The sequence below is a fragment of the Elephantulus edwardii genome, unplaced genomic scaffold, assembly GCF_000299155.1.
Source record: "Elephantulus edwardii isolate Elephantulus edwardi_28Jun2011 unplaced genomic scaffold, EleEdw1.0 scaffold00013, whole genome shotgun sequence".
Classification (NCBI taxonomy): Eukaryota; Metazoa; Chordata; class Mammalia; order Macroscelidea; family Macroscelididae; genus Elephantulus; species Elephantulus edwardii.
In genome coordinates, this window is record NW_006399763.1 from 20,016,453 (window position 1) to 20,041,489 (window position 25,037).

A 25,037-nucleotide genomic window follows, 5' to 3' on the forward strand; every position below is an offset into this window, starting at 1 on the left:
TAGTGTCCTATTTTTCTCCTTCTAACTAGGTGAGACTAGGCTGCTCCTTGGAGGCAAGGATTCTGAAGCTTAGTCTGACATACTTTGGACATGTTGCAAAGTGAGACCAGTTCTTGTAGAAGGAAATCTTGCTTGGGAGGGTGGAGGGACAGCACAAGAGAGGAAGACCCTTGATGAGATGGATTGATTCAGTGACCAGGGTAATGGGAGTAGGTGTGTCAAAGACAATAAGATCAGCATAGGATAGAGCAGGGTTTAGGGCTGTAGTACATAGGGTTGTTATGAGTCGCAGGAGACTTGATGGCACAGAACAACAATAACTAATCCTAATCTGTTTTTTTTTAGATCTCATAAATGATTGGGTTAAGACATATTCTACAATAACATGGCCTTTTGCTATAGCAAAGAAAACTGATAACAAAATGGTATGTTGTTGCTAAGTGCCTTCGAGACAAGTATGACTCATAATGACCCTATGAACATCAGATCTAAACCTTTTCCTATTCTTTGCCATCCTTTTCATCCCCTTGGTATTTGAGCCAATTGCCACAGTCACTGACTCAAACCAACTGGTCTTCCTCTCTTTCGCTGACTCTCCAGCTTTATAAGCATGATGTCCCTTTCCAAAGGAATGTTATTGTTGTGTACCACAGAGTCAGAATCAACACATTGCTGATCCTCCAGAGGGCTTTTAGAGGCTGTAAATCTCATGGAAGTATTTTGCTCATCTTTCTCCCACAGAGAAGATAGTGGCTTAGAACTGCATATCTGTGCATTGGAAACACAATTCTTTACCACTAAGCCACGAGATACTTGGACAAGGAAGCAGTCCTCAGAACAGAGTAAGGAAACACTGTATAATTCAAAATTGGGAGGGGAGCACACCAGGGATGTGTTTTATCTCCATATCTTTTTAATCTATATGAAGAACAAATCATCCAGGAAGTTGGAGTAATGAGGGTAAGTGTGTCTGAGACAGTGAGATTTGCTTAGGATAGAGCCGGTTTCAGAGCTATTGTGCACAGTCACTATGAGTTGCAGATGACTCAATGGCACATAACAACAACAATGTATTTAATTCAATCATTTGATCTCCAGCCTCATTTATGTCCCCAATGTTATAATATCCAAGAATCAATCCTTCTACTTTGTTCCTGACTTTTGCATTCTAGTACATTATTACTAATGAATGCTTGGTCAATTTTGGACTGCAAAATTTGGTAGAATTTCCTCAACTTCCTCCTCATTGGTTTTAGCTGTTGATGTGTCTATTTGAATACAGTTGAATTAACAGGTCTTCCTTGTATATATGTGCATGGTATCCTCTCACTCACAGCATTATACTTCAAGATAGATGTTAAAATTGTCTTTTTGATTATGCATGTAATATTATTCTTCCTCAATTTCTCATTCATGGGAGAGTAGACACCACATGATTGATTGTCTGACTCAAAAGGGCCAATGTCAGTCCATCTCAGCTCGCTAAAACCTGTAATGTTGATCTTCAGACATTGTATTTCCTTTTTGACAACTTTCAATCTTCCTACATTCATACTTTGTACATTCCATGTTCCAATTGCTAATGGAGGTTTACAACTGTTTTGCCTCATTTTCTATTATCTTCTAAGGTCTCTACTTCACCACGGAGCAGCGCAGCTGGTGTGGCATCTTTGTCAAGGAACAGCACAGAAATAGACAGCAAGTGGAGGCCAGGGAAGGCTGGAGCACCATTTTTTCCAGGTAGGAGCAACTAGTAGATGGTGGGCACTCCTCAGGGACAGCCAGAAAATCATCTTTACCAGGAGCACCCAGACAGTTCAAGACCAGAGCCTGACTTACACTTGTCAATAGAAGTACGTAGGCTTAGTCAGACTCTGCTGATATTAGAAGTACAGCATTTATTTGCCAGTTTGCTGTACTGGGCAGGGTGGAAAGGAAGGAGGAAACGACTTGCATAGTGTTGCTTACTTTATAATTTATCTATGTATATGCTTGCTTGTTCATAGTTTGTTCTTATGAGTAAAGTACTTAGCTCTCAGTTTACTGAAGTAACTTGCTGTGATGCTAAAAGCTATGCTACCAGTATTTTAATACCAGCAGGTTACCTATAGTGGACAGGTTTCAGCAGAGCTGATTAAGAGAGACTAAGAACAAGACCATTCACTTCTGAAAATCTATTTGAACAATACAGAGAAGGGGTATAGGTGTTACAACTTATATCACATACTGAATGGTGAAACTTCATCTCATACTTTGGAGGGGTTATCAGGAGGGGTCAGTGTCTGTAGAAGGACATCATCTTGGTAAAGCAGAGTATCACCAAAAAAGAGCAAGAACCCCAATGAGATGGACTTACATGTGGCTACAATAACAGGCTCAAACGTAGCAACAATTGTGAGGGTAGCACAGAATCAGGCAGTATTTTGTTTACTGAGGAACCCTCATGGTTCCATGGCACATTCAGTTAGTTGGCCTAATACCATGTTTGCTGTGTTGTTGCTGTGTACCATCAAGTTGGAACCAACCCATAGCTGACCCTCTAGTGGCTTTTCAGAGACAGTACACCACATGAGAGGAGACTGCCTACATTTGTCCTGCAGAGAAGCTGGTGGGTTCAAATTGCCTATCTTTGTGCTTACCATGCAATTAGAAAGCTGGGCAATGAATAAAAATGAAAGAATAACTGATGCCTTTGAGTTATGGTGTTGGAGAAGGGTATTGACACCATGGACTGACAAAAGAAATAACAGATATGTCTTGGAAAAGGAGCAACTAGATTGCTCCTGGAAGCAAGGGCAGTGAAGCTTTGTTTCTCATACTTTGGACATGTTGCTACGAGAAGCTATTCCTAAGAAAGGAGTATCATGCTTGTGAAAGTGGAGGGTTGGCCAGAGAAAGAGACAAAGACACACAACGAGGTGGACTGACCCAGACTGACTGCAGCACTGGGCTCAAGTGTATTAGAGATTCAGATCAGTTGTTCACAAAGTTGCTATGAGTCATACTTGATTCAATGACACCTAACAATAGCAACAACAAGAAGCCACCAGAGCTCTCTAATATCACAGTTAGTACTCTTTTTTTCATATCTCAGTTTGTTGTCCAGTGCCTGAAGCTTTGAGAGCTTTAAGAAAGCAATTAAAGTAAAACAATTGGTCTCCTTTGGCTTAGAAGAAAGGAAAGAGTCACAATTAGGAGGTAGAAATGGATGATGTGGTTAATGACTTTCTGAAACAACTGTCTCTTTTGCCATGACAGCACATTGGATGGTGCTAGCTACTGAAACATTTGATGAAAGAGTCTATAAAATAGTTCTGATTTAAAAAGAGAAAATGCAGGACAGAATTTCAAATCATCATGGAGTTCAGATTTTCTAAAGCCAGTAGGGCTAGATGAACCACCAAAACTATTGCTTGAGATCATCTTTAAACTTGAAACCACAAAATACTTCTCAAGTCTTCTTAAAACCAGACAACAATTTAAATATTAAAGAATGTCTGGCTTGAGTAACGTGTTCTAGTTTGTTCTTTTAAAAAAGATCTATATATAGGATCAAATTGGCAATAGTAACTTAAAGTTTAGATAGAAAAAGTAGGAAGCAATAGTTTATGTTGACAGTGGAGGAGAAAAGAAAGGTCAAAATGGCTGTATGACTTGAATAATGTCATCAGTGTCACTGAATTGTAAATGTAGAACTCCTTAAACTTGTTCTGCTGTGTATATTCTCAAACAACCACTACCACTAAAAATATGTATATGTACATATCTACACTACATAATTGGCACTTTATAGCCACAGGTTCTGTGTTCATAGAGTCAACCAATTCAGACCAAAAATATTGGATGTGAGGGAGGAGAAAAACCATGAATTGGTCAAAACGATGCCTCAAAGGGTAAGAAGGGAGTGCAAAGTAGTATTTACACAGCATTTGCATTAGGTATTATAAGTAATTGAGAGATTATTTATAGGAGGATATGCATAGGTGCTTGTTGTTATTATAGCATTTTATTTAAGGAACATGAACAATCCCCCTTGGATATGAAGGGATAATTTTACATGTTCTGCTATTGTTGAATATTGCCTTCTAAATGTCAATTATGTCAAATTGGTTGATCATGCTGTTGAGGTCGTTTGTATCTTTATTAATTTTCTACTCATTCTATCAAGTATTGAAGTCTAGAATTGATTTGTGTATTTCTCCCATAAGTAGTGCTTTTCTTTTCCTTTATGTAATTTGAAGTTGCTGTTATACATATATAGATGTACACACACATTTAGGATTTCATAACTTATTGAAGAAAATAACTGTTAAGCTTGATTACCTTCATCCTTCTTCAACCTAGACTTTAGCCAAGGTGTCTGAACTATGTATATAGATTGCTTCTTTGTCCTGTGTTTTCAGGCCAATGAGAGACATTAACCGGAGAAGAAAGTTTGGGTACTTAAAGGAACTTCTTCCCGGTAGAGCTGCAGGTTCCTCTATGAAGACATCAGTTATTTCTATGCACCTCTCCAACAGCAATGGGTCTCAATGCACTGTTAATCCCTTCAGCATCACTTTTTGTTTTCAGGTAACTCTGTCCCTTTCTTTCTCAATCTGGAGATTGATCGGCTTTTCCCCACTGAGCAGCTGGTAAATTCTAAGCAATGGCCTTTGCAATAATCTGCATTATGCAGATGACACAACCTGGCTTGCTGAAATAGAGGAGGATTTTAAGTGCTTTTTGCAGAAGGTCAAGGACTGCAGCCTTCATTATGGACATCAAGAAAACACAGATTCTCACCACATGGCCAACTGACAGCATCATGATAGATGGTGAAGAGATTGAGATTGTTAACAACTTTAGTTTGCATGGCTCCACAATCAACACTCTTTGTACCAGAAGCCAGAAAATTAAAAGATAAATTGCATTGGGAAAGTCTGCTGTCAGAGACCTCTCCAAAGTACTGAAGAGCAACGATGTCAGTCTGGAGACTAAGGTGCACTTGATCCAGGCTATAATATTTTCAATTATTTGCTACATATCAGAAAGTTGAACAATGACTAGGGATGTTAGGAGACTTGATGCCTTTGAGATGTGGTGTTGAAGAATAGTACTGAATATACCATGGACTGCTAGGTTCATCCTAGAGAGGGTGACACCAGGTTTCTCTTTGGAGACAAGGTTTCCGAAGCTTCAGCTGACATACTTTGGACATGTTGCAAGTAGGGACCAGTCCTTGGAGAGGGAAGTCATGCTTGGGAGGGTGTAGGGACAGTGAAAGAGACTAAGACCCTTGATGAGATGGACTGATTCAGTGACTGAGGATGGGTGTCTCAGAGACAATAAGATTGGCACAGGATAGAGCAGGAGACTCAACGGCACATAAGAACAACCACTACCACCTTTGCATTGGCAGCTCAATGCCTTACTATTAAGTTACTAGAGTTCCACAGTTGTCGGAAAATGTGCTATAGATGGTTTTAACACAGAATACTTTTTTTTAAAATTTAGGTTATTTTTCATTTCAATGAACATCTACAGAGATTTTGGAATTCCATTCATTCATTGTTGCACCCCCCCTCCCCCCTTAAACCCCCCCACCCGACCCCCCCCCCGCCCCGTTTGCTCCTCTCCTTGAAAAGCAAAAGAAAAACTCCCTCATTGGTACACAATCCCCCCCCCGAACCTCCCCAACCCCCCCCCCTACCCCCAAATATAATCCACTCTGCAACCCTCATTGCATACTCCTACGATAAAAATAATGCCCTAAAATATAATACTTTTATGATGGGTTCCCTATGCAGTGATGGAACACACAGGGCAAACTACTAAGTAGAATAGAGAACAGCCAATACTCAAAGTCACAGCAGGGCATTTGAATTAAAAATGATGGCGGTTTTTTTGAATTTCAAGATAACAATGAAAGGTATTATCTTTGAATTAAGGCAAAAAGTCTTAGGAGTAAGAACATTTAATGGAGGAAACCTGTCTAGACAGGTGCAAAAAAAGGAAACAAAAGTTTTTAATCAGAAGCAAGAGTCACCTGTTTACTCAGCGTTTTCCAACACTGAACTAGCCTCACTTGTGCGTTCGTCTGGCCCACAGTCCAGGAGCAGAAGACATTCGTTGGCCTAGTGGAAAGGAAGTTAACTCCCAAGCCGAAGGTGAGTGATTTTCATCTGCGGCCCTCGGCCAGATTCAAATTGTTTTCCTGTCAAAAATTCTTCAAGGTGGTAATGGGTACCCATGGTGAACAGTGTTGGCTGGAGCTTCCCGACTAAATCAAGCCTGGAAGCAGGAGTGGCATCCACTTCCGAAATGGCTTGCCTCCGGAAACTATGTATGGACAGTGCTCAGGCTGTTGATTCATAGGGTCGCTATGAGTCGTCTACGACTCGAGGGCACCAAACAACAACAACCAGGAAGAAGAGGCGTGGCATGGATCCCGGAGGAAACTGACAACTGCTTTGGGATTACTCCTGCAGTTTTTCATTTGACTCCGCCCTAAGACAGGTGGAGAAAGGCCAAAGACTCCTTCTGAGGTCACGGGGTCAGTTTCCTTTTTTTTTTTTTCCAAGTGTCTCTCTGCAAGTAGGCTTTGGTAGCTTTCTCTCGCGAGAGCTCCTGGCTCGCTAGTAGTTTCTGCCAGTTCTCGCGATCTTACCATCAGCCTGGTGCCCTGTAGCTCCGCCCTCTTTGGGCGCGCGCATCTTGGCGGGAGTTTTGCTCTTCTTGTGTTTGGGTCCCCGCGCTAAGAAACAGTGATCGGGACCCCGTGGGGCCGGTCCTGCATTAGAAGATTGCACAGGTGAGGTGTGCCCTGTGGACGGGGAACCCTGGGGAGTCCAGACACCACCCGGTGCCGGGCTTGATGAGTCCATTCACTTTTGCCGGCTGCCTGGTAGGTCTAGTCCCTGAGTCTTGATCTTCGGCACTGGGCACTGTCCCTGTGATTCCCTCCCTGAAACTGCGTGAAAGTTTCCCCTGCAGTTCTGCGGGGAAACAGACTCTGCAGCTCCGTGTAACTTAGCTGAGGGTACAGTTCAAGGCCTCAGGCTTGAGCCTTTATCTCTGTCCTGTAACCATTTCCCTCCTTCCTCTTCGCCACTGCTTGGACTACAGATCCGACCTAGACGAGCCGATCAAGGGTGCTTTTTGTTCGCATTCTGATAAATTTAATTTTAAAAGTTATTTGGCTTGTCCTTGTGTTTTCCTTTCTACGGGAGGTTGAGAGCTTTTTCTTGTTGCTTTGCAGGATTCCTGCTTCCTGAGATTGTAACCTCTTGGCCTGCCTCATCTACAAGAACATTTTTGAAAGTTCTTTTTGGTAATCATAACATACCGTAAATTTTCTAGGACATGAAGTAAATAATGGATAACAGTTCTGCATCGGTGTTCCTGACTGACAGTTTGGAGTTGGAACTGGGAACGGAATGGTGCAAACCTCCTTGCTTTTCTTGTGCTTTTGAAGATAGAGGAGGAAAAGGTTTCTCTGGAGAGTCCTACCTTTCCAGCGGAGCCCTTAAACGGTAGGTTTAAAAGAAAAACCCACCCCACATACAACAGAGACTTGGCTTTTTCTTGATCAGCATTGTTGATTATTTTAGACGTGTAAATTATGTTGCAATGAGGGACCAGTCCTTGGAGAGGGACATCTTGCTTCGGAGACTGGAGGGACAGTGCAGGAGAGGAAGGCCCTCGATGGGATGGATTGATTCAGTGACTGCGCTAAAGGGGGTAGGTGTGTCAGAGACAGATTGGCACAAGATCGAGTAGTGTTTAGGACTGTTGTACATAGGGTCATTATGAGTCGCAGACGACTCGACGGCATATAATAACAACAGCAATAAATTAATTTTGCCGGTAGTATATTTTTTAAAAAATGTATTATTTTTTTGTATATGTACCATCAAATCGGATCTGACTAGTACAGGAGGAGATTGCCCCTCCTTCTCCAGCAGAGCATCTGGTGGATTCAAACCGCTTACCTCTGGGATTGTACAACCAGTAATACTTTCGTAATCAGATAAATATATCGCACAGCTAGAAACATAATCTGTTGTTGAGTTCCTGGTTAGTTGTACAAAAGTATTTTAGTATGGAGAGGTCAGTAAATTATTTCTCTTATTACCCCACTGCTATCTCATTTTAGATAGGGAGTTGGACTTCCCATTTACTGTCATTGTTGTTACTTGCTGTCAAAACAAAACTCTGACAAATCCTTTGTCATCCTTATAGTCTCTTATGTGTTTAAACCAGTTGTTCCAGTCACTGTGTCTATTCATCTCATTGGGGGACATCCTCTTTCATCAACTCTTATTTTTCTAAGGATAATGTCCTTTACCAGGGACATGATGACATGTCCAAAGTATGAGACAAAATCTCAACATCTCTGCTGAAAAGGAGCACTCTTACTTCACTTCTTTCAAGACAGATTTGTCCTTTTTTGACATTTCTTATTTATTTTCTAGCTGTCACATGCATATGAAGCAGTTGAAAATGCCATGGCCTGAGTCAGGTGCACCTTAATCTTTAAACTGACATCTTTACTCTTAAGCACTTTCAGGAGGTCCACAGCAGCTTATTTTCCCAGTGCAGCTTGTTGTTTGACTTCTTGACCACTGCTTTTCTGGATGTGGATTGTTGGTCTAAATTAAGAAAATTATTGACAGCTTCAATCTTTTCTCATTTACTGCAATGAATTCTGAACTACCTGAAGTTTGGAATGATGCTTCCTTCTAAAGAATAAAATAACATTCCAGAGCTTCCCAGTAATTCTCAAGTAAGACACACAGCATTGTTGTATCTTAGTTCCTACACACACTTATGCACCTATATAAGCCAGATTTTTATCAAATTAAAATTTGTAATGCACAAAGTTTGTGTAAGTTCACAGAAATAATAATTTTCCAATGTTTTTGCCTTAGTCGGCTAAGCACATATTGCAGTAAAGCTAATATTTGGAAATATTTTGGGAACACTTATTTGCAACACTTAAAAGAGATTATTCAACTGAAGAGACCACTAATTAAGATAAGCAAAATTGTATTCCATAGGCTCATTTTGCAGTTTCCTTTCCATGTTAATTTTTAGCTATTCTTTTTTCACGATGTATGACTCTATTTTTAATGCCGCATAGCTACAGATTTAATTGTGCTCATACAGAATATATACATAGACCAAGAAGCAGTCCTTTAAATAAAATGGGATACTGCATACTTTAAAATGAAGAAAGATGAATATTAGGTTTAGAGTGGTAAGAAGTGGAGCTGTAGTCCCAAAGGCCTGCAGTTTAAATATCCCACCCCAGCTGCTCTGTGGGAAAAGATTGGGCAATCTCCTATGCAGTTAACTGCCTTTGAAACCTTTGGGTGTGTCAGCTACAGATTGTTTCTCACTCAACAGCATAAAAGAACAGTCAATGACCATGGAAGCAACAGTCAACAAAATAAAGGATGTGTTGCTTGGACAAATCTACTGTAAAGGACCTATTTAAAGTATCAATGAACAAAGATATATTTTGAATACTAAGTACACCAGACCCAAGTCATATTTTCAAGTTGTCTCTTTGCATATGAAAATGGACAATGAATAAAGAAAACCAAAGAACTGATAGATTAGTTTTGATGAAGAGTATTGACTGTCCTATGAACTGTCTGAAGAATGAAGAACTAGCAAATGAATAAAGAATTCCACCGACAGTGCTTTCTAGAATCAAGGAATGTGAGACTTCACCTCACGAACTTTAGTGATTTTTATCAGGAGAGGCCAGTCTCTGGAGAAGAATATTACAATTGGTAAAATAGAGTGTCAGTGAAAAAAAGGAGGAAGTTTCTCAGTAAGATGGGTTGATGCAGTGGCTGTAAGAATGGTACTGAGGCTGGAGCAGGACTCAGCCGTATTTGTTCTGTTGAACAGAAATTGCTTGGAGTTAGAGGCAACTTGACATGCCTAAAAGCAAAAGTTAAAGTAGTAATCCTGAACATGTAACTAAGGCATTTCCTGATTTTATGACAGAGTTTTTAGTATATGGTGTATAATCTAGATATGTATAATATCAAGAAAGGCCTGGTATTAAATATGAGCATACTTTTGTGAAACTAAATCAGAATTTTTTATTTCAGACTAATTTTGAATCTTGATCCTTTACCAACCAATTTTGAAGAGGACACAGTGGAAATATTTGGCATTCAATGGGTTACAGAAACTGCATTAGTTGACTCAACTAGAAAACTTTTCCACTTACTCAGGTATGTTTGTTTGTTATAACTGCTTTTGAGAGTAGATAATATTCCATTTTATAAATTACATTGGCAGTTGGTTCCTAATATTAAAATTGTTAGAGACCACCGAGAATGTAACTTAAGAAAAGGAATAATAACAACACTCTGAAGTGGTTTGTTGTTTCAGTATGGTTTTAGGGATATGTGGTTCATAGCAAGTTGGGCTACTAATAATCCAAAGGCTATGCTTTTCTGCTCTTTCAAATTCCTGAACAACTCCTATGGAGAATTATAGACACTCTTCTGTTAAAGATTTACAACCTTGGGAGCTTGAAGGAGGATTGCTAACTTGAAGTTGGAATCTGAGTTTGAAATTATTATTATTTTTTAAGTAACAGTTAAGCTGCTATGATTGATGGAATAGTGTTTTAAGTTAGTTTCTTTTTAATTCTTTTCGTAATCTATCCTCTGTACATGATACTATGTATTGTTGTTGTGTGCCATCAAATTGGAACCCACTTATAGCTGATCCCCTAGAGGGTTTTCAGAGGCAGTAAATCTCATCAGAAGAGATAGAGCTTCTGTTTCTCACGTGGCATCTGGTGGATTTGAACCATGTGCTTTGGATTATAGTGGAGCTTCCTACCATCAGCCCACTAGAGTATTGAAGACAAATATATAGGACTTTGAATTGTCGAATAATTTTGGGAAGATCTTAACATGCTTTTGCTATTTAATAAACATAGTCTTTAAGCAATATTTAGACAGTGAACAAATATTTCCAAATACTTATTTTAGATTGTGTAATCGAAATATAATTTGTATTCTATTTCAAGATCTTGTGCAAAATTTTAATGAAAGTTTTTAGACACAGAAAATAATCTAGTATATTTTCACATACTGTTAAAACGTTTAATAAAGTGCTGTCACGATTTCTTATATCCTGTCTCCTTTCTTTTGACTTTATTTTAATGCCAATTCATACCATCTTATTCTTAAATCTTTATACATATATATACATATCATACATGTAATATGTTGTTGTTTTGTGCATCAGAGAGTTGGACAATGACCAAGGAGGATAGAAGGAGAATTGATGCCTTTGAGCTGTGGTGCTGGAGAAGAGTATTGAGGCTACCATGGACTGCTAGGAAAACAAACAGATTCATCCTGGAAGGGGTTAAACCGGTGGCTTCTTGGAGTCAAGGATTCTGAGGCTCCGTCTAACTTACTTTGGACATGTTGTAAGGAGGGACTGGTCCTTGGAGAAGGACATCATGTTTGGTAGGGTGGAGGGACAGCGCAGGAACGGAAGGCCCTCTATGAGGTGGATTGATTCAGTGACTGGGATAATTGGAATGGGAGTGTCAGAGACAGTGCGATTGGCACAGGACAGAGCAGAGTTTAGGGCTGTTGTACATAGGGTCGCTATGAGTCTCAAGTGACTCGATGGCACATAACAACAACAGTCAGAACCAACTCACAGCTGACCTTCCAGTATATTTTCAGAGGCAGCAAATCACAAGGAAGGAGATTGCTCATCTTTCTTTTGTGGAGTAGCTGGTGGATTTGAACCACGAGGCTTTGGGTTTGCAGTGCAGCTTCTTACCTCTATGCCACCAAAGCTCCCTATACATTTTTGTTTTTGTTATGAGCCATTGAGTTGCTTGCGACTCATAGTGCCCCTATGTGCAGTAGCCCTGAAACCTGCTCTATGTGCCAGCCTTACTGTCTGACACACCTGCTCCCGTTACTCCAGTCACTGAATCAATCCATCTCATCGAGGGTCTTCTTCTCTTGCACTGTCCCTCCATCCTCCCAAGCATGACATCCTCTGCAAGGACTCATCTCTCCTTGCAACATGCCCAAAGTATGTCACACGAAGCTTCAGAGTCCTTGCCTCCTGGTTTATAATGCTATAATACTATTACCACAATTGACAAATTTTAAATAATTTCTTATTTAAAATTTCAGTCTAAGATTTTGGATCACATTTTGATGTGGAGTCAGTTGTTGAGGGAAGATTATTATGCAAAATTATATATAAGGCATATATGCTGTATTTAAATTGAAATGTGGAAGGTTCCCCCCTCCATTACTCCTTTGAGACCAGGTTACAAGATATTATTGTGTGGTGTTTTGCACCTTCTATGTTGTTGCAAGAATAAGCTGTTAAATATTCCTGAATGAATGAGTCTTTAGAATGTATGCTATGAATCCTTTTTAGGATCATGAAGCCTTAATTAGGATCTCATGAATAATGCAGAGAATGTGTTAGATCAATTTCTGTGAGTTGAAAGGCAACTTGGAAGAAGGACAAGAGATTACTATCAGGAATTAAGCTGGAACATCATCAGTGTAGCTTTGGCTGATAACTCCTGTCCACATTATTCTATTCCTTTTCTTAATAGTATTACTGCTTTACTATATAAGTTAATGATTCATTTTAACTGTTAACCTTTATGTTTTATATAAGTGCTTTAAACCTGAATATATGAACTATCTTGCTGATAGTGAAATCTATGATAATTTGAATTTTATTTCTAAACTATATTCAACTTTTGAAAATGTTATGATATTGAAAAATGGAGCAAAGGCACATTTTCTCTTCTATCAGAGTCTTCACTAAATATTAATCCTTTCATAAATATTATTACATCTCATCAACAAATAAAAACATCAAAACTAAATAATAGATTTGTAAGGGAGCTTTCAGGTGTCATCGTCTGGTTGTAGGGACTAACTTAAAGGTGGCGCTTCTCTGGTGATTCGAATCCATGAGCAATTCTGAAGGAGAAACACAAGACAGTCTCCTCCCCTGGAATTTACAGTGTATAAAACCCTGCTGGAGGGTCAACTGTTATTTGGTTCCATTGTATTAGTAAAGAGAGAAAATTTGGAATAATTATCCAGATATTGTTACATGCTTTAAATGATGGTAAATTAACTTTTATGTTTTTTAAATTAGGCAACAGCTATACAATTTGGAAACCTTACTACAAGCCAACTGTGATTTTGGTAAGTGTTCCTGTTTTTGTTGTTGTTAGGTAGCATTGGGTTACCTCTGGCTCATGGTGATATTATCAACAACAGATGTGAACCTTTCCCTGTCCTGTACCATCCCCACAATTTCTGATATGTTTGAGCCCATTGTTACAGTCATTGTGTTATTATTGGGCGTTTTCCCGTCTTTCTCTGACCCTCCACCTTTCCCAGCATGATGTCCTTTCCAAGTACTGGTCCTTTCCTTTTTTTCTAAGTATCATGCACATTCATTGGCAGAAAAGGAGTGCTACTGCATTACATCGGTCTATGATGCCCTAGTTGAGATCTCATGAGTATTATTAAGGATATGTTAGACCAGAAGTTGAGGACAGAGTGCATTTATTTAGAAAAAAGTATGACTTTTACATTTTGTTGTACCAGAGATTTACAGTATTTCCCCAAAAATATAGCTATTAAGATTAAGTTTCCTTGAAGTTAATTATAGTACTTATTTTGGAGATGTCTGACATACTTTGGACATGTTGTAAGGAGAGACAGGTCTTTAGAGAGGGACATCATGCTGGGTAGAGTAGAGGGACAGCGCAGGAGGGCAAGACCCTCTATGAGGTTGATTGATTCAGTGACTGGGGTACTCAGGATGGGTGTGTCAGAGGTAATGGGATTGGCACAGGATAGAGCACAGTTTAGGGCTGTTGTACATGAGGTCGCTATGAGTCGCAAACAACTCGACGGCACATAACAACAACAACAGTATTTATAGGAGAAATAAAAAGTGTTAGGCTTTGTGCTAGCTACTTTTTCTGTTTCTGTGTGCATCTTTGCTTTTGGCATTTAATGAATTACTGTTTTTAAGGTGATATGGTTAAGATAATGAAAAGAAGTGAGGGGCAATGTGTTTTTTTGTAGGCCCTTTCTATAGTTTTGGTACAATGCAGTATTTCAAATCATGGCATTTGGGTGCCATGGATGTTCTTCCAGTTAATAGTCCTCGACTCACTGAGTTCTTGGAAGGATAACATAATACATGGTAAGTATTTATTCTAATGTTTATATCAAGTAATCAGTGATCACTAGGAACATATTTTTGGTCAAATAGATTTATTAACTTGCTAAAGTAACAGGCATATCATGAGGAACAGATGAGGTCTCTCTCAATAAGAAAAGGCAGAAACAGACTTGTTGTATAGTTTTGATTGTTCTGGATAATTAGAGGAGAGTTTAAAGAGGCTAGGACCTTATTTTGGATTAGATTTTCTTGGGAACAGAAAAATTTGATCCTTTGGAGTGTTACTTTTTGCTGGGTAGAAGGATACACTGAAGGACAGTAGTGTTCCCATTAGTTCAGAAGCAGTTCACTTTAATTTGAAGAGAATGCTTACCTTTTTTTTTGTGATCACGTTGTGCTTTATTTCTGGGTTTAAATGGGTTGATAGAGAGAGACCTGTTAGGCTTGGTACACCAAAATTACAGAGTAACCCTGTCTGATAATTTTTGGTGTTACATGAAATTATTTCTTTTCAGTTGGTAACATTATGTCATGGATATTGGGTATCTTCTCACAGGATCATTTTTGCTTGTTTTGGTATATTTTTAAGTATGTTCTCAGTAAATGTTAAATATTACCATTTCATCATCAACCAAGGAGCGCTTTCTTCATGTCAGGTCCTTTGTAAGGTGCTGTAGTATCAGAGAGGAAAATCATCCTTTTGCAGTTGTGAGGAGGATGAATAGACATGCAAGCATTATCCTTTATAATAAAGTGAAATGTGGTAAAGGCATGTAAAAGTTCCTATGGGAGCCAAAGGTGGTTTCGTCTTAATTTATGCTCATCACTAAGTGATTCCAGTTCTGGATTTTGAAGTTAGTTGTTATTAAGTGCCGATGAGTCATAGGCGACTCATAGCGACCCTGTGAACAAAAGTACTCAACACTTGAGTGATTTTAATCCTTTCTCCAGGTTCTCATAGGGTTTCTGGAGGCAAACAATTTATGGAAGTAGATGCCACACCTGCTTCTAAGCTTGTTTTAACCGGGGCGTGCCACTAAACACTGTCCACCATGGGTAACAGTTATCACATTTGATTTATCAGTGTCACAGTGTTCAGCTTCACAGCGACCACAAGTTACCTCTGTAGGGCAAGTGGACACACCAGGGCTATGTGACTAGAAGAATTGAAGTTGGTTAGGTAAAACACTTTTGAACAAGAAGAGGTCCAGAGAGAAGCAACTATATGAGCACAGATAGTAAGTTACACTAAAGAATGAAAATCCAGGGAGCAGGGCGTAAGTAGTAATTATATATGGTTGTATCTGTGAGAGAGTAATGCATTTGGAAGACGTAAAATCACTATAAATCATGCCAAAGAATTTGAAGACTCTGGGTGAGCTTCTAAAGGATTACAGTGGAAATACCACAAAATACCTTTACACTATGAAGTGATTGAAATCAATTGATACATTATGTAAAATTATTTATTGAGGAAAACTTATTGGCCTACAACTATTTCAATGGAGTATTTATTAAAGTACTTCTTTTGGCTGGTTTGTTGTTTAAAAAAGCTTGAAATGACATTTCTTAGATTAGCGGTAGTATAGATTACCTAGAGATCAGTCTCCCCTTACTGCCTATCTATGTCAGGGCTTTCTTATAAACGTATGTTGTTAACTGTACCTCATCCTTCCCCAGAAACCTCCTAAGTGTGGTTATTTACTGCTAGTGAATGTGATTCTTATTCTCCTATTTGTTATATTCGCATAATTACTTTCTAATTGTGTAGGATACCATACATGCATGTTTTGCTGGTGTCTGCTATTATATAGAGCTGTAGATACTATTTTTCAGGGTTGATGTAGAATCAAGCTATATTTCATTTTCTTCCTTTTACATCTTGAGGAAATAAAAGAGAATATTTCTTAAGAGAGCTCTGGTGGCCTCGTCTCAAGAAGCTGTGCTGCAGTCTCGAAGGCATGTGATTTGAATCTACCGGCTGCTCTGGTCAATCTCTCATGCAATAACTGCCTCTGAAAACCCTCTGGAGGGTCTGTTACGGGTTAGCTCCAACTTGATGATACACAACATTTCCTGTATTAACGATCATAAGAATGTATATTAGTTGTTAATGCGACTGATGCAGATTTAAGAGTATTTTCTCATGTGTTCGAGTCATCTGCGACTCATAGTGACCCGATGTACAGTGGCCCTAAACCCTGCTCTATCCTGTGCCAATCGCATTGCCTCCGACACACCTACTCACCTAAACCCATCTCATTGAGAGTCAGCTATGGGTCAGTTCCAACTCTATGGTACAACAACAACAATGCCAAATGTGTCAAGTAGGCCATCTATTTCATTTTTTCCATGGAAGCACGTTTTTTCTTATCCTGTTCTGATGTAGACTTAGATTACTATGTTTGCTGTGTACATACCAAATGGGGACTTTGCAGCACAATTATACCTTTTTTCCCTGCCTTTTTCCTTTGATGAGCTCCCTTTGCATTTGGATTCCTTGCATTCCTAAAAGAGTAATTTCTTTTAGCAGGATCTGCACAAAACTTGTTCCTATAAGGTAAAGGTTAAAGATTTTGCTAATGTCCGACATCTCCAAACAGCTTTACCACTCCATCATCTCTAACATTGACATGTCCTCCTCCCCTCAGTTCTTTCCCTCCCATCCTTTGAATTTTGTAATTGGCTGCAATGTTTCACAGAACTAATGGACTATTAGTATAATGGTTCACACAGTTGTTGAGGCTGAAAAATCTCACCATCAGTAGGTTAGGCATCAAGCTGAATGTTTTCCCCAACACATAGGTAACGGGAGCTGATGAATCCACATTGTCAGACAAAATGACAGAATGCTGGCTTCACAAGGCTGCAGAAGCTGGCACATTAGGTCAGGCCATAAGCCACTGGTTCTGCTTCTAAGAACTGGGAATCAGATGGTGACAGATGTAGGATTTAAAGCAAAAGACACAGCTTTGGCAGAGTTATTTATATTCAGTCAACCCTTGAACAACATAAGCTTGAACTGTACAGGTCCACTTATATGCTGATTTTTTTATTTTTATTAATGAATCCAGTGTGTGGCTCGGTGTTTTGATTTTAAGAATAAAAAATTAGTGAAATTATTGCTATTACATCATGAACGTCCTTAACTTTTTGTAAAATACCACTTTATCTGATTTTGGAAATGCTATTTTAATGTTAATTGGGTATTTATCTTATTGGAATTATTTATTCTAATCAGTGGTAGGTTATGAGTATTTAAGTTTTTATAAGTTGATTTCTGGCTGCTTGAGGGATTGCCCCTAACCTCTGCGTTATTCACAGGTCTACTGTATATTTTTTTTGAACCGTGCAGTGTTTCCTTGCTCCGTTGTGAGGAGTGCTTCCTGGGCCTAGTTCAGATTGTCCTGTGAGGACAATCAAGTGTCCTGGGATTCTCATTTTCTCAAGGTTCTAACTACAATTTATTGTGATCCACATAGTCATATGCCTTTGCATGGTCAATGAAACATGGATGGACATTTCTCTGGTACTCTTTGCTTTCTGCCTAGATCCATCTGATATTGGCAATATTGTCTTTAGTACCACAAATTCTTCTAAACACAGCTTGTATTGCTAGTAGTTCTCTGACAATGTACTGTTCTAGACATTTTTGGATAATCTTCGGCAGCATTTTGTTTGCATGTGATATTAGTGATATTGTTCAGTAATTTCCACACTCTGTCGGGTCATCTTTTTTTGGAATGTGAATAAATATGGATCTCTTCTAGTCAGTTGTCCAAGTTGTCCTCCAGATTTCTTGGCACAACCTGATGAGGACATCCAGGGCAGCATCTGTTTGTTGAATTATGTCAGTTGGGATTCCATCAGTTCCTGGGGCTTATTTTTTGAAGCCAGAGCAGCCTGCACTTCCTTCTTCATCACCATTGCTACTTGACCATATGTCATTTCTTGAAATTCTTGTGTGTCAGTCAATTATTTTTTTTTAATTTAAAATAAAATTTTTGTTTTTACTGGTTTACTTACAAATTCGTATACATTGTTTTTCTTGCTGGATCCTTCCTCTTTCCTTTACCCACCCCCCTCTCCACCCATCAAATTGTGTGACCCTATGATTAAAATCTCCCCTCCTCAGACAATTCTTTTCGGTACCGTACACTCCTTCCATCTTCTTTTAATGTGTCCTGGATCATACAGTATTCTGCCATAGCATCCTTAAGTATTGCAACTCTCAGCTTGAATTTGTTCTTTATTTCCTTCAGCTTAAGAAATGCTGAGTGCATTTGATTTTCCAATTTCAGCTTCTTGCACATTTCATTGCAATACTTTACTTTGTCTTCCTGTGCTTCAGCTCCTTCTTGATTTCTTCCCTTTGCTTTGGCTTCTCATCACTCTACTGCAATATTGAGAGTCTCTCTAACATCCATTTTGGTCCTTTCTTCTTCCTACATCTTTGTAATGATCTTTTGCATTTTTCATGGTTGATATTGTTGATATCCTCACACAGCTCATCTAATTTTTGTTTACTAGTGTTCAAGGCCTCAAACCCGTTCCTGAGTTGGTTTTGAAATTCACATAGGATAGACTCAAGATGAAATTTTTATTCCTGTCGATTTGATTTGACCTTCTTTAACTTTAATTTGACCTTGCATATGAGTAGAGCTAATGGTCTGTTCTGTAGTTAGTACCTGGCCTAGTTTTTACTGGTGACTTTTCAAGAATCTGGGCTATATGCAGATGAATATGGCTATATCAGGAGGATTGAGGAAGACTCATCAACAAACTGTGTTATGCTGAAGACACAACCTTGCTTGTTGAAGCTGAGGATGACCTGAAGCACTTGCTGTAGAAGGTCAAGGACTATCGTATTCAATATGAATTCAAGCTCAACATCAAGAAGACAGTGATTCTCACCACTGGGCCATTGGCAGCATAGTGATGGGTGGAGAAGAGATTGAGTTTGTTAACAGTTACAGCTTGCTTAGATCCACAATCAACACTCTTGGAACCAGCAGTCAGAAAATCAAAAGATGAATTGCACTGGGAAAATCTGCTGTTAAGGACCTCTCCAGAGTACTGAAAACCAACGATGTCAGTCTAGAGACTAAGGTGCACCTGTTCACAATTACTTGCTATATATCAGAGAGCTGGACAATGACTAAGGATGACAGAAGAAGAATTGATGCCTTTGAATTTTGGTAGAACTCTCTGGAGAAGAGTCTTGAACATACCATGGACTGCCAAGAAAACAAATAGGTCATCTTAGAGAGGGTGAAACCAAGTTTCTTTCTAGAGGTTAGGATTTTGAAGCTCTGTCTCACATATTTTGGTCCTAGGAGGGATTGATTTTTGGAGAAGGACATCATGTTCAGAAGGGTGGAGCAACAACACAGGACAGGAAGACCCTGGATGAGATGGACTGATACAGTAATTGGGACATTGGGAGTAGGTGTATCAGAATCAGTGAGATTGGCTCAGGACACAGCAGGCTTCAGACCTCTTGTAAATAGGATCACTGTGAGTCACAGAAGACTCAAAGGCACATAAAAACAACTACTGTATATCAAGGAGCTTTTGTTGACTAGTGGCATGAAGCTGTTTTGCAATCCTAAAGGCAGAAGTGCTCTGTGGGAGAAGGATGGACAGTGTCCTCCTGTGTGATTTACTGCCTTTGAAATCCTGTTGGAGAGTCAGCACAACAGCATTATATAATAGATCATAGCATTAATGAAATTCCCCTTACATGAGCAGAGCAGTGTAATTGTTTATAGGGTGATGATTGGGGTAAGAGTGGTAATTTGAGAATTGTCTTCTAATACCAAGCTACAGACTCACTGCTGTATAGTTAGTTTTGACTCCTGACAAGCCTCCATCATGTTTCCAAGATTGTAAATCTTAATGGGGATAGATTACCTCATCTTTCTTCCACAGAGCAGCTGGAGGGTTTGAACTGCTAGCCTCTGTTTTATGATCTGCGCTTTGGGTGTCTGAAAAATCTTTGTCATCACAATTCTATCTTTTATTCTATTTTATCTCTACTTCTAAGGGGAGCTCTAGTGGCATAATCTGTAGGAAGTTGTGTTCTTAACCCAAAAACTGTGCCTCTGGTGGTTCAAATCCACCAGTCATTTTGAGAGAGAAAGATGGGTAATCTCCTCCCCTGTGCTTGACAGCCTAATTGGTTCTGACTTGAGGGCAGTGGACAAAAATTGACTTTTCTATTATTGTTCAGATGCTTTCAAATCAAATTTGCCTTGCAATGATCCCATGCAACAGTAGGCTACACCATAGGGTTTCTTAGGCTATGATATTGCAGAAGTAGATTAGCATGTCTTTGTCTTGGGGTGTTTCTGAGTTTGAACTTTCCATCTTTATGGGCAACAGCTAAAGGCTTAACCATGGTGCCAACAGAGTTCCTTGTATTTCATCCTAGAAGTCAATCAATATTTTCTAAATATGGAGGAGGAAATGATCAGGAAATAACAGTTTAATAAAACTGTTAAGGCTCTAAAGTTTAAGTCATTGTTTTGAGAAATGTAGGATCCTGAGGCTTTTTCTGACATAGTTTGGGCATGTTGCAAAGAGAGACCAGTCCTTGGAGAGGGACATCATGCTTGGAAGGGTGGAGGGACAGTGCAAGAGAGGAAGACCCTCGATGAGATGGATTGATTCAGTAACTGGGATAGTGAGGGTAGGTGTGTCAGAGACAATAAGATTGGCACAAGATAGAGCAGGTTTCAGGGCTGTACATAGGGTCGCTATGAGTTGCAAGTGCCTCAACACTACATAACAACAATAGTGCTTGATAAAGGAATATTTGCACAACTACTTCTCACTTAAGCTACTCTTCATTTTATCAGAGAAGTGACAATGTTTGCTCAACTAATTCCAGTTCAGAAATGAATGCATTTCCTTTATGTTTAATAGACATGAGAATTTGTCGCTTAAAATTCTCACCATTTTTGGTATTGATTTGTATACAGAATTCATGTACAATGTGTTTCATTCAGGTAACATTGTGTTTCACACCTTCCTTCATGCACACTGTGTTTCAAATGATCATTCATATAGATTGTTCTTTATAAAATTATTCACTAGAGATTCTTCTCTCTCCCATACTCTCCCCTCCTGCCCCCCTCCACCTCACCTTCCTTTTTTGTACTTTTATATTTCTCTTATTACTCTTCTATTTTTATAGTAATGATCTTTTGTAGTATATTAATACTTATGGGACTGAGTTAGTTTACTCAGCTTTCTAGATGCTATAATGCTTTCTAGACTCTCTCTCCCATGTTATACAGTATATTGTGAAATCGTTGCTCCTTAGTTTTGTGTAGTATTCCATTGTGTGGTTATACCATGTACCATAGCTTCTCAATCCATTTGTTTGTTGATGGACATTTGTTTGGGTTCTTTTCTAAGATGTATAATGCTGCTGTGAACATATGTGTACAAATCTCCATTTATCTCAGGTCTATTTTCCTGGGGGTATATTCTTAGGAGTAAAATAGATGTTGCAAATGGGGTTTCTTTGTTCAGCTTTTTGAGGAAATGCCAGACTACCTTTATACCATTATATAGACCCACCAACATTGTATGAGAGTTTCAGTCTCTTCACATCCTTGTCAACATTTATTGCTTGCTGTCCTGTTAAACTTTGCCACTGGTACTGGAGTGAGATGATATCTCATTGTGGTTTTGATTTGCATCTCTCTGATTGCCAGTGATTTTGAGCATTTCTTCATGTGTCTGTTGGGCATCTGAATGTCTTCCTTTGTGAAAAGTCTTTCTATGTTTTTTGCTCATTTTGTGTTTGAGTTACCAGTCTTTTCCTTGTGGAGGCCCTGGAGTGTTCTGTAAATGTTTGTTGAGTCCCTTATCATTGCCAAATGTTATTCCCTAGTCTATAGATTATCTTTTCACCCTATTGGGGAAAAAAAAATTTGAAGCATACAAGAATTTAGAAGGTCCTATTCGTTGATTTTGACCTTTCCTGGTTGTGCATTTCTTGCTATATTTGCAAGCCTATTTATACCATGGGCATGGCATTCTAAATTTATTCCCATTTTGGCTCTTGTGATCTTAATAATTTGGGGCTTTATCCCTAGGTCTCTGACTTACCTTGAGGATTTTTTTTGTTTTGTTTTGTGCCTGGTGTGACATGTGCATCCTGCTTTAGCTTTCTGTAGGTAGATGTACAGTTTTGCCAATATTATTTGTTGAGGAGTTTGTCATTTTCCTATTTTGATAGGTTTAGTTTTCTTTTCAAATACTAGTTGCCCGTAGGTAGATTGGTTCCTTTTTGGGTTCTTGATTCTGTTCCATTGACTGTGTGTCTGTCTTTGTAGCAGTACCATACTGTTTTGGTTATTTTGGCTTTGTGGTGGTGGTTGAGGTCAGAGAGTGCTATGCCTAACACGTCATTTTTTTATTTTTTTTCTGGAAGGTCAACTATGATCTATTCTGACTCAAAGGCACAACAGCATTGTAAATGGTATTGCTTTCTTTGTTTCCTTTTTGAATCCTACTGATTTGTGTATATTGATCTTGTATCCTGTTACTCTACTCAGTTGGTCTACTAGGAATGTGTACATGGAGTTGCTGTACCAAAAAAAAGAATTGACTGACATGGAAGAATTTAATGAAACCAAAATATGATCAAGAGGCAATGGTAATGAAGAAGGAAGTTCAAGCTGCTCTGAAGGAGTTGGCAAAGAATAAGTTCCCAGATATTAATGGAATACCACTTGACATACTTCAATAGACAAATGCTGCCCTGGATATGCTCACAAAGTTGTGCCAGGAAAACTGGAGGATGACTGCCTGGTCACCTGACTAAAAGAGATCCCATATTTGTTCTTATTTCAAAAAATGTTGACCCAACAGAGTATGGAAATTAATGAAGAGTATCCAGGAAATTAAAAGGCGCATTGCCATGGGAAAGTCTGCTGTTAGGGACCTCTCCAAAGTGCTGAAGAGCAGTGGTGTCTCTCTGGAGACTAAGGTGCGTCTGATACAGGCCATGGTCTTCTCAATCACCTGTTATGCATCAGAGAGTTGGACAATGACCAAGGAGGATAGAAGGAGAATTGATGCCTTTGAGCTGTGGTGCTGGAGAAGAGTATTGAGAATACCATGGACTGCTAGGAAAACAAACAAATTTGTCCTGGAGAGGGTTAAACCGGGTGGCTCCTTGGAGGCAAGGATTCTGAGGCTCCGTCTAACTTACTTTGGACATGTTGTGAGGAGAGACCAGTCCTTAGAGAGGGACATCGTGCTTGGGAGGGTGGAGGGATGGCGCAGGAGAGGAAGGCCCTCTATGAGGTGGATTGATTCAGTGACTGGGATAATTGGAATGGGAGTGTCAGAGACAGTGTGACTGGCACAGGAGAGAGCGGAGTTTAGGGCTGTTGTACATAGGGTCGCTATGAGTCGTAGGTGACTCGACGGCACATAACAACAACAACAACAACAACATCACTGATATCACATGCAAGCAGAATCCTGCTGATGATTATCCAAAAATGACTGGAACAGTGCATTGACAGAGAACTACCAGAAATACAAGCCCACTTTAGATGAGGCTATGGCACCAGAGATGCTATTATGAGATGGATATTGGCTGACAGCTAAGAGTAACAGAGAAATGTCTGTGTTTCATTGACTTTATACAGGTATTTGACTGTGTGGATCACAGCAAACTCTGGCTAACCCTAAGAATGGGAAACTTGATTGTGCTCATGTGAAACCTATTCTTGGACCAGGAAGCGATGATCAGAACAGAGCAAGGAAACACTAGTTGGTTCAAGATCAGGAAAAGAATTTATCATATATTAGGAGATAAAGCAAGCCTCAAAAAACTTTAAAAAAACACTGAAATAATACAAAATGTTTTTTTCAGAGCACAATGGGATAAAACTACAAAGTTTAACAAAACAGGTGGATAATGGATCAAAAACTACCCATGTGGAATAATACCCTGCTAGGTTTCAGGTTTGCTGTTCAGAGTTGTTATGAGACATACATGACTAAATGGCACCTAAAAACAACAATAACATAACACGACTGGGTTATAGAAAAAATAAAAAATGAAATAAAAAAGTCCCTCAAAACAATGAAAACACAACATATCAAACTTCTGTAATACAGCAAAGACAGTCCTCAAGGGAACAAAAAACAAACAAAAAAATACCAATAGACAAACATATAAAAAAGGAAGAAAGAAGTACAATTAATGACCTAACTCAACATTCCATGAAATAGAAAAAGAATAGTCTATTCCCACAGCCTCCAGGAGAAAGAAAATTATAAGGATAAAAGCTGAAATCAATGGACTAGAAAACTAGACTAGCAACGGAAGACATCAAGAAGACCAGAAGCTGATTCTGAGAAAGAATCAACAAAACAGACAAACCACTGGTAAACTTAACGAAAAGAAGGAAAAGACGTAAGTACCTTGAATAAAAAATTAAAGGTGATATTATAATACAGTGAGCTGAAATTACATCAATAATGGAGTATTATGAAAAACTTTATTGATAAATTTGAAAACCCAGAGTAAATGGACAAATTCTGAGACACTCATACCCTATCCAGATAGACACCTGCAGATGTAGAATACATTAACAAATCCATAACAAAAGTAGAAAGTAAGCAGGTCAAAAAAGATTGCCCCACAAAAAAAGTTCTGGCCCAGATGGCTTCATAGCTGAATTCTATAAAACATTCAGAAAGGAATTGTCACCAGTTTCTCTTAAATTGTTTCAAAAAATAGAAAAAGGCACACTCCCAGAGTCATTCTATAAAGTAAACATAAC

General features: G+C 39.0%; 1 protein-coding gene across 1 annotated transcript in view; it reads left to right on the plus strand.

The window, feature by feature from the left end:
* The first annotated feature begins 7,356 nt into the window (after window positions 1–7,356).
* Window positions 7,357–25,037, plus strand: part of MMS22L (MMS22-like, DNA repair protein) — a 171,441-nt gene continuing 153,760 nt past the window's right edge. The window contains exons 1-3 of the mRNA XM_006881199.1: window positions 7,357–7,514; window positions 10,110–10,235; window positions 13,177–13,226. Coding sequence (XP_006881261.1) covers window positions 7,357–7,514; window positions 10,110–10,235; window positions 13,177–13,226 — 334 coding nt within the window. The remainder of the gene's footprint in view (window positions 7,515–10,109; window positions 10,236–13,176; window positions 13,227–25,037) is intronic.